The sequence below is a fragment of the Xenopus tropicalis genome, chromosome 10 (assembly GCF_000004195.4).
Source record: "Xenopus tropicalis strain Nigerian chromosome 10, UCB_Xtro_10.0, whole genome shotgun sequence".
Taxonomy (NCBI): domain Eukaryota; kingdom Metazoa; phylum Chordata; class Amphibia; order Anura; family Pipidae; genus Xenopus; species Xenopus tropicalis.
In genome coordinates this window covers 15,927,801-15,941,733 of record NC_030686.2, presented here as the reverse complement: position 1 = coordinate 15,941,733, position 13,933 = coordinate 15,927,801, and the positions used below count along the sequence as shown (strand labels likewise).

At 44.6% G+C, this 13,933-nt stretch overlaps 1 protein-coding gene across 2 annotated transcripts in view; it reads left to right on the top strand.

The window, feature by feature from the left end:
- asic2 (acid sensing ion channel subunit 2) overlaps positions 1–12,831 on the top strand; it is a 286,936-nt gene extending 274,105 nt beyond the window's left edge. For both annotated transcript variants that reach the window (XM_002933040.5, XM_004918606.4), the window contains exons 4-10: positions 4,323–4,473; positions 4,885–4,941; positions 5,743–5,896; positions 7,840–7,931; positions 9,535–9,614; positions 11,254–11,322; positions 12,393–12,831. In XM_002933040.5, coding sequence (XP_002933086.3) covers positions 4,323–4,473; positions 4,885–4,941; positions 5,743–5,896; positions 7,840–7,931; positions 9,535–9,614; positions 11,254–11,322; positions 12,393–12,494 — 705 coding nt within the window. In that variant the 3' untranslated portion in view covers positions 12,495–12,831. The remainder of the gene's footprint in view (positions 1–4,322; positions 4,474–4,884; positions 4,942–5,742; positions 5,897–7,839; positions 7,932–9,534; positions 9,615–11,253; positions 11,323–12,392) is intronic.
- Positions 12,832–13,933: the final 1,102 nt, after the last annotated feature.

Sequence of the window (13,933 nt, the reverse complement as noted above, 5' to 3'; positions counted from 1 at the left end):
TGTGCCATACTCTACCTGCCCTACGCTGCCTGTGTGTACCATACTCTGCCTGTGTGTGCCATACTCTGCCTTCCCTACCCTGCCTGTGTGTACCATACTCTGCCTTCCCTACCCTGCCTGTGTGTGCCATACTCTGCCTTCCCTACCCTGCCTGTGTGTTCCATACTCTGCCTGCCCTACCCTGCCTGTGTGTTCCATACTCTGCCTGCCCTACCCTGCCTGTGTGTTCCATACTCTGCCTGCCCTACCCTGCCTGTGTGTTCCATACTCTGCCTGCCCTACCCTGCCTGTGTGTTCCATACTCTGCCTGCCCTACCCTGCCTGTGAGTGCCATACTCTACCTGCCCTATGCTGCCTGTGTGTGCCATACTCTGCCTTCCCTACCCTGCCTGTGTGTTCCATACTCTGCCTGCCCTACCCTGCCTGTGTGTGCCATACTCTACCTGCCCTATGCTGCCTGTGTGTGCCATACTCTGCCTTCCCTACCCTGCCTGTGTGTTCCATACTCTGCCTGCCCTACCCTGCCTGTGTGTGCCATACTCTACCTGCCCTATGCTGCCTGTGTGTGCCATACTCTACCTGCCCTACGCTGCCTGTGTGTACCATACTCTGCCTTCCCTACCCTGCCTGTGTGTTCCATACTCTGCCTGCCCTACCCTGCCTGTGTGTGCCATACTCTACCTGCCCTACGCTGCCTGTGTGTGCCATACTCTACCTGCCCTACGCTGCCTGTGTGTGCCATACTCTACCTGCCCTACGCTGCCTGTGTGTGCCATACTCTACCTGCCCTACGCTGCCTGTGTGTTCCATACTCTGCCTGCCCTACCCTGCCTGTGTGTGCCATACTCTACCTGCCCTACACTGCCTGTGTGTACCATACTCTGCCTGTGTGTGCCATACTCTGCCTTCCCTACCCTGCCTGTGTGTACCATACTCTGCCTTCCCTACCCTGCCTGTGTGTGCCATACTCTGCCTTCCCTACCCTGCCTGTGTGTTCCATACTCTGCCTGCCCTACCCTGCCTGTGTGTTCCATACTCTGCCTGCCCTACCCTGCCTGTGTGTTCCATACTCTGCCTGCCCTACCCTGCCTGTGTGTTCCATACTCTGCCTGCCCTACCCTGCCTGTGTGTTCCATACTCTGCCTGCCCTACCCTGCCTGTGAGTGCCATACTCTACCTGCCCTACGCTGCCTGTGTGTACCATACTCTGCCTGTGTGTGCCATACTCTGCCTTCCCTACCCTGCCTGTGTGTTCCATACTCTGCCTGCCCTACCCTGCCTGTGTGTTCCATACTCTGCCTGCCCTACCCTGCCTGTGAGTGCCATACTCTACCTGCCCTACGCTGCCTGTGTGTGCCATACTCTGCCTGTGTGTGCCATACTCTGTATGTATGGCAAACAGGCAGCCTACAGTGACACAATGCTGCCACTGCTCCTACAGTCTGCACAATAACTATATATTAAAAAACGTTTTAATTGCAGTACCATCTCAGTATATGTTCTTTTTATAGTGTGCAGGGTTTATTTTTGGGCTTCTACTGCTCCTACAGTCTGTCTGGAGGTGTGAACAATGTGGGTGATTACAGCCTGAGCTGTGAACAATGCAGGGATTAAAAGGTGTGAATAACACAGAGGATTACAAAAATAGAGAACTAGGGTACAATAATATGAAACTGACCCGACCCAGGACTGAGTGCCTAGGGTAGTTGCACAGTGTTTAATAGTGCAGTCTGGATAATACATTAAGTGAAACTCATGTTGATTTAAAGGGGAATTCCACCCACAGAAAATTATATTGTAAGCAACTTTTCAATATACCTAAATGAAACCATTCCAAAGTTTTGTGTTTGTTTCCAATAACTCCATATTGTATATTGGAAAGGTGCAGTGGCGTAACTACTCTGCGCTGGGCCCCCCTGCAAAAAAGTCTTCAGAGGGGCCCGGTGCAGAGTAGCAAACTCACCCAGCCCCCTCGCCCTGACGTGTCATCCCCCAGGTCTGATGTGTCCCCGCCCACTGGCCTGTGAATCCCTGTGTCCCCGCCCACTGGTCTGTAAATCCCTGCTCTCCTACCTTGGAGCCGGCGTGGAGTTGAGGAAGCAGACCCCACGGTCCATGCCCCCTGTCCCTCCCGTGACTGCTTTCTCTATTGTTACACCACTGAAAAAGGGCTTAGAATGACATAATTTTTCATTCTGTAAAAACCAGTACTTAGCCAGGTAATTGCAGACATTAAGCACAGAAAAACATATTCATCAATATCCCTGTGTAATGAGCGTCTCTTATCTTAGCCACTCAGACAGCCCATAAGGCAATCTGGTTCATCATCAGGGCAAACGACTTCTGTTGTGCCACGTGGGGTGATTACAGTCTGACATTGCCCTTCTGTCCCTGCCTTATCTGCTTCCCCCTATCTCCTACTCCTGCCATTAAAGTAAGCAGATAATGTTCCTTCTGCCCTGCCTGCCGCTCCTAGGTTCCTAAGCTAAGGTACTGCTTATTGGATGCATTTTTTTATGTTTTTAAAGGGGGATGTAACCTTAAATATTAACATTTGCATAGCAAATTGCAATTGGAGTCTTGACAGGAGAGGACCTGGCTTCTGCTATTTTGTTTCAAGAGTCAGAACCCATACCTCAGTTCCCCCAAGAGACCTGTATCTCAGTTTTACAACTGAGTATTCTGGGCTCTCTGATAAAAGCCTACTTATCTAATTAAGTTTGAGAAACATTGTATCTTTTTTAGCACTCAGTGCAGGAGATCAAAGGGAAGTGAGGGACTTTTCAATAAGAATCTGGGGACTGCAGGCTGAGCTGTTAAAATCGGGACTGTCCCGCGAAAATCGGTTGAGTTGAGAGGTATGAGAACCAGAAGGGTGCATAGAATATGAAGACACAATGAGATACTGCTTTCAGTAGTAATTACACTGAATAAAATATATTCTTAAGGTTAATTCCAGAGCAAACACAGCAGACAGATCCTTCAGAAGGTAAATATTTCAAAGCAGTGGGTGCCACATAATGATGTGAATGTGTCTCCTGAAGCCAATTAGCCTGATTTGGTGCTAAGTGTCATTGTAAGCACTGCGAGGGGTTGCGCAGAGGAAGCCATGTTACATGGAACTTGTTTATAGATCGGCTTCTCCCATGGGGACATCGAGTGCCCATCACCTCAAGCTTGTTATTATCTTGGTTGTTTACTTGGAGCTCAGGGAACGTGGCTCTCTGATAATGTGACTCACACAAGAGCCCTTCATAGTCACAGGGAACGAGGGAGAGGAGGGTGAGTGCCGATTCCCAGCAGGGGAGACAGGCATATAATTGCAAGCCAGAAATCATAAACACAAGGACGGCTGCCATGCAGAGAAAGCTCAGTGATGGATATGTTTGGGTAGAGACAGCACCATCGGCCTTGGCACTTGGAGACCACCAGTAACATCTCCAAAGGCCGAATGACCAACCAAACGCACACTCTAACCTACCCTCTCCCAACTCAGCCTCAATAAGCACACTGCAATGTCTTCTATAGCACCACGCCCATGTGTGACTGTGATGCAACCGAGGGCAGAGTAGGTGCAGGCGTATAAGGGATTGCAGCTGCTGGGTTGAATTGGGGGAGACTGGGCCAATAGAGCCCACTGTATTTTTCCCAGTACCTTGGTGGGCAAGTCTGAACCAGTTACAACTAGGGCACATGCCACTTCTACTTACTCCTAGGTCCTTCCCTGGTAGAGCGGAGGCATCTTAGGCCCCTGAGAATAAGACTAATATTTGCACTAGAGGACGTTGTTCATATTAATTATCCTGTGATGTGCCCATCTTACCAACAGGTTCATTTACTTACATAGGCATAGTTACCAGTAGCAACAGTCAGTCCATCTACTCATCAGAAAATGACTTCTGTAAGGGTCCTTATCAGAATATAGGCACAACTATTTGTACTTTATTCTATTTGAGTCTCGGGAGGCAAGAGGTAAATACTGTTAGGTTATGGTGCAAAGTGCCAAAAAAGCCCAGATTTTGTAAATTAGGCCAAAAATGTTTGGTCTGCTGTCCAGGTGTTATTTTTCATTATGCATGGTTTGTGTATACCCAACCCCCCCCCCAACCTCTTCTTGGAATCTGCAGAATAAGGAGACATAAATGCCCTGTGTAATGAGCTTCTCTGTTTCTCAGGCAGAAATAAAAAGATGATTATATAAGGGAAAATGTCCAAATATCGTAAAACCCAGGTTTTTCTTATTAACACGTTTATTTCCTTTTTTAAAAGGATCTCAACCCCATTCCTTTTACTTAACTCCCCCTCTCTTTCTCTCCCCTTAGCTCACTTATCTCCCATCTCCGTGGGGTGCGTGCCGATTTTCTGAGCTGGGCTCTGACTTTTTCCCAGTATACAGTATATCGGCCTGTCGAATCGACTGTGAGACCAGATACATTGTGGAAAACTGTGGCTGCAAGATGGTGCATATGCCAGGTAAAGTATGTCATGACTGGGACGGGCTGTCACATATCCACAAGTTACTGCTATACAGCAAAACCATTTAGGAATAAGATATGTTTCATAAACTTAACCAGTCAGTGTCCACTGGACCCTTAGCAGTTGCAAGGTCTGTATCTTCTTCAATTATATTCTTATCCATATATAACGCTAAGAAAAGATCAAAGACCTTGAGCAATGGGCAGGGATCATTATATTCTACGGAAGATGCTACCAGAGCACATGGAACTACCAGGGATCATTATACAATAGAGAATCTGCTCTCCATGGCAGGGAGCTTTATATAGATTAATACAATGCAAAGTACATGCACTTCAGTCTAGACAAGCACCTTTTGTTATCCCTATGAATCAGTACTTTTTTATAACTGGGTGTCTCATTTTTCAGGTGATGCTCCATTCTGCACACCGGAGCAGTACAAGGAGTGTGCCGAGCCTGCACTGGGTGAGTGAGGCCTGTGAAATAACCAAGTGCTGACTTTATATCCACTAGCGCCACATCGCTGTTGGCATAGCCACATACCCACATTTCCCAACTGTGCCAATGTGTGTACCTGTTCTACTCTCTCTTCCAAGACTGACCTCTACTTATAGTACAACTTAATGCCTCCTATTATGTTTTGCTGTAGAACCAACACATCTGTCTCATGTTCCTTCAAGTTATTAAAATGTCACTCCCCTCAGTGCCCCAATATGTCTGTTCTCTATCACTTACCCAACAGTGTCATCCTCCTTCAACACCATCTTTCTTTGCAACCACTCTCTGCCCCTAATTTTCAAAGATATTTCCAAAGATGGGCTCTTATTTTGTCCCTGTGTCTCTGTAAAATGTTGTCCCTTCCATTGTCCCTGGGTTTGTAAAAACAAAGTCCTCAAGTATAGTTCAATTATCTTTATCCAAAAATCAGTTCTGAGTCTCTGCTCTTGCTCCATAACGTATACTTATTGCAAAGAACAACATTGTTATAGCCCTGAGCATTAAGCATGCAATGTATGGTGGGCCTGCCATTATGTGCCCTATTCAAGAGAAGTGCTCTTACGGTGCAGAGGCCCAGTTTCAAAGTATCCCCGGAAATTATTTTCGACTGTTGGAAATAATAGTCTATCCATGCCTAGACTTTCCATTTAGCTAACATTCAGCTGCCTGCACAAAGCCCTCGGCAGCATTGTGACTGGCCAAAGTGAAGCTTTTGTATCGAATATAATAATCAATTGTCCTGCACTTAATGGCCTCTTGTCTCCATAGATCTCTTGGCTGAGAAGGATGGAGGAAACTGTGTCTGTACAATTCCCTGCAATGTGACCAGATACAACAAAGAGCTTTCCATGGTGAAAATCCCCAGCAAGACTTCTGCTAAGTACCTGGAGAAAAAATTTAACAAGTCGGAGAAATATATTCTGTACGTTATCCTGAAAGGGAGTAAGGGGGATGTGGAACGTTGCTGCTCTGTTCAATAGGTTTAGCAATTTCTATATGTTAAACTAACCCATAACTTTTTAAACATTAATATGTATTAATAGAGTTTATAATCTGCTTTGGAGCAGACTGTGTCCATGGATTTCCTAAGGTCAGAAACTGACCCAAGGAGACTATGGCTGTAGAATGGAGAGGAGATGTCAGGCTCCCATGCATCTGTCTATCCCTTAAGCAAGAAAAAAAGCAGTTTTTAATCAGGAGTTTCTCTAAGGTGTTAAGATCCCATACCTGTACTTTATAAGGGACACTATAAAAAAAATACTCGGTACCTGGGCTTTCCAGATAAGGGGTCTTTCCATAATATGGATCTCCATACCTTAAGTCTATTTAAAATGTATTTAAACTAACCCAATATCATTGTTTTGCTCCAATACACACATCAGTTACTAGAGCTTCTCCTGCAGAATCCTGCATTGAAAGCGGTTTTTCAAAAACACAAACTTTTTTTATATTTAATTTTGAAATGTCACATGGGGCTAGCCATATTCTTCATTTCTCAGGGTGCCACAGCCATGTGACTTGTGCTCTGATAAACTTCACTCACACTTTACTGCTGCGCTGCAAGTTGGAGGGATATCCCCCCCCTCCCAGCAGCCGATCAGCAGAACAATGGGAAGGGAGCAAGATAGCAGCTCCCAGTAGGTATCAGAATAGCACTCAATAGTAAGAAATCCAAGTCCGGCTTGGGACTCCTCCAGTTACATGGGAGTAGGAGAAACAATAGGTTACCTGAAAGCAGTTCTAATGTGTAGTGCTGGCTCCTTCTGAAAGCTCAGACTCAGGCACAATGCACTGAGATGGTGCCTACACACAGGGCCGGATTTGAAAACCGCCCGCCCAGAGGCCGCCCCCGGTCGCACGCCCCCCACCCCCCGCCTCGAGTGCGCATGCGTGCGTGACCAGCGGTAGTGCGCATGCGTGAACAGGAAGGGGGGGCGGTGCAAGCGGGCATGCGCCGTGGGCCAACTTGCATACGGAGCAATGGGGAGAAGTCCCCATTGCTCCGTATGGGAGCACACATTTCAAGATTTTTGTGCGGCGGGGCGGCATGCCGCCCCAGATTTCTGCCACCCTAGGCCCGGGCCTTTGTGGCCTCTCCACAAATCCGGGCCTGCCTACACACCAATATTACAACTATAAAAAAATACATTTGTTGCTTCAAGAATAACATTTTAAATTGCAATTATTTGCTATGTAAACAGTGTAATTTAGAAATAAAAAGTACTCCATAAAAATCATGACAATATCCCTTTAATTACATGTTATATTATATATCTTAGTTGGGATCAAGTACAAGGTACTGTTTGCCCTTTGGGTCCCACGGGAGAAAAGCGCTTTACAAATGTTTGTTGTTGTTTGTTGTACGGTTTCATTATTATAGAGAAAAAGGAAATAATTGCTAAAAATGTAAATTATTTGATTAAAATAGATGAGTTTTCTTGATAATGGGTTTCTGAATAAGGGATCCTTTACCTGTACAGCATATGGAGAAGGCAATAAGCAAAATGCAGCGTTTCCAAGACACATATGGATTTAAATGTTTAATAAATGATGGTTAGACGCTTGTGGAACATTAGGAATAATGAGCATCTGCACCCCTTCCCCCACAAAAAATATAATATGGCCTAGAAAGCTAAAAACTGTGAGCAAACAGTGCCCAAACTGCTCCTTCTCCATTCAGGTCAGTAGGTCGAAGATATTATACATGTGAATTCTTTTTAATAGTAAGAGAGCAGACAGAAAAGAAAATTATACTTTCACCCCATTTATATTAAACATTCTAAACAATTCTAAACATCGGTGGCTAATTGGGGTGGTGGGACCTTTACACATTCTAATCATTGCGCCTCTTGCCTTTGCACGCAGGGACAATATTCTTGTGCTGGATGTGTTTTTTGAGGCACTGAATTATGAAACAATAGAACAGAGGAAAGCCTACGAGGTGGCCGGCTTACTAGGTGAGTTGGGTTATACAGCTGGTACTGTATTATATGGGCTGAGTAGAGCACTTTGCACTGTGTCTATGAAGATTTTCATTCATCCAGGTCATGGTATATCTAGTATAAATAAATCTAAAGCAACTGGACTTGTTTAGTAATCATTGAAGACGTTTCACTACTCATCCGAGCAGCTTCTTTAGTTCAACTGACTGGTATGGGAAATCCTCAGCATATATACTCTTCCACTAATCCAATCACAATGGCACTATGTAACTACTCAGAAAGGTGACATCTAAAACTCACAGAGGTGTGAATGCTATGGAGTTACTTTGAAAGGATTACCAAAGTATCATGCAACTCTTCAAAGCAGGTGTTACTTGTTAGAGTTGCATGAATGGATGTGTGAAGAGTTCTGAAACTGCCGGGGTACAGATGTTAGAACAGCATTGTATGTAGCAGACAGATGGTGTCGAAGTCCCCCGCCTCTGTTTAGGGATGGTTTCTCCACTTTGACATGAATGGCCTCTTTTACACCTCTTTCAAACCAGCGGTCTTCTTTGTCCAAAATTTGGACGTTGCTATTTTCAAAGGAGTGTCCCTTGTCTTTTAGGTGTAGAAATACAGCAGAGTCCTGGTACATATGCTGAGGATTTCCCATACAAGTCAGTTGAACTGAAGAAGCTGCTCGGATGAGTAGTGAAACGTCTTCAATGATTACCTAACAAGTCCAGTTGCTTTAGATTTATTTATATTAGATACACTTTGCACTGTGTTACTCTATAGACTGCTACCTTCATATTAAGACCATAACATAATATATAATCACAGATATTCCTTACAGCTCGCCTTATAGACATAAGTACATTTTAAGTCTATATTATATAACCATACCCATACTACTTCTTTAAAGATCAACCCAGGACAAAGTGGCTGTTGATTTTGTGGGATAAGCAACAACCTTGACACTGTAGGGCAGTGACCCCCAACCCGTAGCCCATGGGCAACCTGTTGCTCCCAGTGGCCTCAGTAGGTTCCATTTTTCCATTTCTTGCTTGGAGACAAGTTTTGGAAGCACAGAGACACAGTTTACACCAATCAGAGCTTCCTGTAGGCCAACAGTCCACATGGGGCTACCAAATAGCCAATCACAGTGCTTATTTGGCATCCCCAAAGAACTTTTTTCATGCTTGTGTGGCTCACCCGCACTTTTTTTTTATTTGGGTGTGGCTCATGAGTACAAATATTTGGGGATCCCTCTTCTAGGGGCTCAGAAAGCACTTGCTCCGGTATCCTCCTGAGACCTTTAGCCTCACAAGCAGGACAACCAAAACCTTCAGTCTTAAAATACAGGTGAGCAACAGGCCAACCCTCTGCTAGGAAGTCACATAAGATAACCATAGGATATAGGCTGTTTTCCTTGCCAACACTACCATCACTGCAACATTATTTGATCTACTATACATTTCTCACCCTCCAAAGTACATTAGTATTTATTAGGGTTCAATCTTTCCTTATGGCACCACTACAGCCGGGGACAGGGGTATTTAAGTTTTTTATAAACAAATGTATCACCAAATATGCCAGTTCCATATTAATGACACTGTGCAATGCTGTACTGCAGGTGACATTGGAGGTCAGATGGGACTTTTCATAGGAGCCAGTATCTTAACTATCCTGGAGCTGTTTGATTATATATATGAGGTAAGTAACAAACCGTAAAACCCCAGACATATATTTTCCCTTGCTTTTTTTATTGAACTTACTTGAAATGTATTGTAAACTATAAGGATATTAGAAGTCACTGAGGGGTTCTGTGCCCATATACAGACACAAGGCTGCAGGCTGAGTTATACAGGGAACTCTGAGTATCACTCATGTATTATAAGGGATAATGTACCCCCTGCTATCAATTATAAGGATATTAGAAGTCACTGAGGGGTTCTGTGACCATATAAAGGCACAAGGCTGCAGGCTGAGTTATACAGGAACTCTGAGTATCACTCATGTATTATAAGGGATAATGTACCCCCTACTGTAAATGATAAGGATATTAAAGGAGAAGGAAAGTCTCGATCACTGGGGGGATTCCGAATAAAGACGACTTTAACTGGTGCTGTTTTCTGCTAACAGGAGCACCAGCCTGGGGCATAAGGAAAGTGATTATAGTCACTGGGGGCTGCCCACAGTAATTGTAACTTTCATTCTACTTTAAGGGTAAGAACCCACAGAACGAGTTAGTTGTCCGTGATAGATCGCTGCTATTGCGGGCAAGTAACCGCTCCGAAAAGGCCAACAATAGAAGTTGCCATTGGAAAGCCATTTTCATCAGTTACTTTTTTGAAGTCTTGTGAACATGCCTGCAGGAGGAAACTTTACACGACTTTGGATCACCGAAGAGATGTGAAGGGATTTCCACCAGTGACTTCTAACTTGCTCCGTGGGTTCTTACTCTTAGGGCTGTGACAGACGGGGAGATTAGTCACTGGGCGACAAATCTCCCTTGTCGTGGGCGACTAATCTCCTCAAAATGCCGTCCCACCGGCTAGAATGTAAATTGGCGGTGTGATGGCATACGTGGCGGCGCGATTTGCAGAAGTCGCGGAAATTGCCTTGAGAGAAAACTTCAGCGACTTTGGCAAATCGTGTCACCGCATATGCCATCCCACCGCCGAATTACATTCTAGCTGTTGGGATGGCATTTCGGCCCGTCTGTCACAGCCCTTAAGGTGACTGAAGGGTCCTGTGACCATATAAAGGCACAAGGCTGCAGGCTGAGTTATACAGGGAACTCTGAGTATCACTCATGTATTATAAGGGATAATGTACCCCCTACTGTAAATGATAAGGATATTAGAAGTCACTGAGGGGTTCTGTGCCCATATAAAGGCACAAGGCTGCAGGCTGAGTTATACAGGGAACTCTGAGTATCACTCATGTATTATAAGGGATAATGTACCCCCTACTGTAAATGATAAGGATATTAGAAGTCACTGAGGGGTTCTGTGCCCATATAAAGGCATAAGGCTGCAGGCTGAGTTAGGGTGAAGACACACGGAGTTACTAGTAGCAGCTACTTGTCATGGCTACTAAAACAGACAATGCTGATTATTTACAGATAACCGTCTCTACGTGTGTTTTAGCCGAGGCAATTCTCAGTACTGTCTCTGGCAGGGTATTTTCTGGCATTTAGTAGCCTTGACAAGTAGCTTCTACTAAGTAGCACCAGTGTAAAGCTATCCATGCATGAATTAGTACGTGCTTCTCAGCAGCACATTGATATGCCCTGTTAAGGTGTCTCTCTAAAATAAACATTTCTGTTTCCTGTGTGGGGGGCTTCCAGCTGATTAAAGAGAAGCTGTTGGACCTCTTGGGCAGGGAGAACGAGGAAGGAGGCCGCACCGAGGATCTGGTGAGTTTTGCCTCTGTGTGTTTGTGAATGTGTAAAGGAGAAATAGCTTATTCTTAGGGGGCAGAAGCGCAATTATACACCTTGCCCTGTGGAAGAAGAGTCTCTATGAGACTAGATTAATATCAGTCACAGATGTCACATATTCCAACATGAGAAGAGCAGCAGTCCAGCATTTTACTTATTTGCCCTCTTCTCTGAACTTTTTGCAGCTTTCAAATGGGGGTCACTGACCTCAGCAGCCAAAAACTATTGCTCTGTGAGGCTACAATTTTGTTATTGTTACTTTATTTTCAATTCAATTCAGGCCATCTCCTATTCATATACCAGTCTCATATTCAAACTACTCCCTGGTTGCTAAGGTTTGGACCCTAGCAACTAGATAGCTGCTGAAACATCAAACTTAGCTTCTGGCCAAAAATGGAAATTATTAAGCTACAAATAATAAAAAATGAAGACCAATTGCAAATTTGTTTCAGAATATTACTCTCTGCATCATACTTAAAGTTAACTCAAAGGTGAACAATACTTTTAATGTAAGTCTGCACGAATGACAAGCACATATTTTCGGCAGGCGTGGATCTGCTAATTTTCTCATTTGCTGAGAGAAAACACCCTTTGACTTTAATGCAGCTGGAGTGAGAAAAAAAGTTCCGCGCATAAGAAAAAATCGCAGCATGTAAAAAAAAAAAATGGTCCGTTATTAGTGATGAGCGAATCTGTCCCGCGAAAAATTCTAGAAACGTGGCTGCCGCACGTCTTTTTTACGTGGCCGCAGTGTATTTGATACAACTGCAATTTTTTTTTTTACACAGCTGCGGCATTTTTTTCTCACCTCTACCACGCAACAGTATTTTTCTTATGTGTGTGACTTTTCTTTTACGTGCATGACTTTTTTTCTCGCTCCAAAGACATTAAAGTCAGTGGGCATTTTGGAAATTTTTCAGCGTTTTGCACATTTTTTTGGTGAGAAGGGACAGATTCACTCATCACTAATCTATCACTAATCTGCGCTAATTGCTCAGCTGTGTTGGACCTGACCGTTTTTGTCTGTCAATGTCTGTTCCCCGCAGAGCACCTGTGACACCATGCCAAACCATTCCGATTCCATTAGCCACACTGTGACAGTCCCACTGCAGGCCACCCTGGGGACGTTAGAGGAGATCGCCTGCTGATACATTAAGGACACTGCCTTTTAATTTTGTGCCAAAAGAGAAGCCGATGCAGCATGGTGGTCAGTGTGGGACTTCACCCCCACGTGCCTGGCCGGAGAGAGAGAGAGGGACCATTGTGGAGACTACAGAGGAGAAGGACCAGTATACTGCCAACTGTACACAGCTCTGCATGCCCGCAGTATATATGGCGTGTGATGTGTAAGGATCCCCCTGGGCGGAGCCACATCCTATTCCATCCTGCTCTGTGTGTGTGTGGCGGGTTTAATGAGGTGTTTTGTTTTTTTTAACTAAAAATAAAAATGCGGACAAGTCAAAAAAAGAGGAGTGGTTGGCTTAAACTTGAGCGAGTGGGTACATGGCTGGCAATCCTGGCACGGGTGGTGGGAACTATAAGTAACCAGTCAGAAGGAGGCTTTCATCTCTCCAGCGCATTCACACTATAGGAACCAATATACTGATTGCTATGGGTTGCCGCATTGGGGCAAAACTGGAAACCTTTCTTTTGGGGGGGGGGGGGGGGGTGTTGACCTTTAAATTAATTCCTAGTCGACGGCAGAGGGAAGAAAAATAAAATTACTCTGTTGTTGGTCTAATTATTAAAGAATAAATTAGACCAAATGCTAAAAACAGATACCGTTAGGGAAGTTCTCCAAAGCAGACAACAGTCGATAGACTAAAAGTGAAAATATCCCTTGTCTGGATTTCCCCTTACATTTATTCCCCCCATACATGGTTTCTATGTATCGGTGTCACATGGTGTCTGTCTTATCACACATGACAGAGCTGCCATATTGCTTGCCACTGACAAATCAAGAGCAAAGTTCAATTTTTGGAACTTTTTTCCCCACAATGCAGCATCCCTCCCAGAATTCCATCGTAATGGCATAACTAGCACCAGAAGTAGCATCTACCTGCTTTTCATTGCATACAGGTGGAAGTGTGCCATATAAGAGCTGGAATGGCTAGCACTCAGCACACCAATGTGCCCATGATCAGTAAAAACATTACTGTCCCATTTAGTTGGCACAAAACCTTCTAGGAGAACCCCAGCTTCTCTAACTTTTTCCTCATCTCAGTTTTTTTATTCTCTTTCCCCGCCTGTTTCTCCTCTTTTTTTTTTTCTTCTCTGCCCAAACCTTTATTTTTTTTCTCCCCCTGCCTCCCATTCTCTCCTAGACCCATTTTGCACTTCCTTTCCCACTCCCGCCCTCCAGCTCTTTCATTCTGCGCTTGTGCTGTGCCTTCCTGCTCTGCTAATACTTTGTCATTTTCAGTGAAAACGTGAAAGTACGCACTTTGTTAATTTAATGTCTCCTTTTCCTGCGGTGAAAACTTGTCCTAACCACCGATACACAGAAACCTGAGAGCGATTGTAATCTCCCTGCTCTTGTATAATCCCCACGCAGCTCCATTATGTGCCTTGCAGGTAACTAACATAT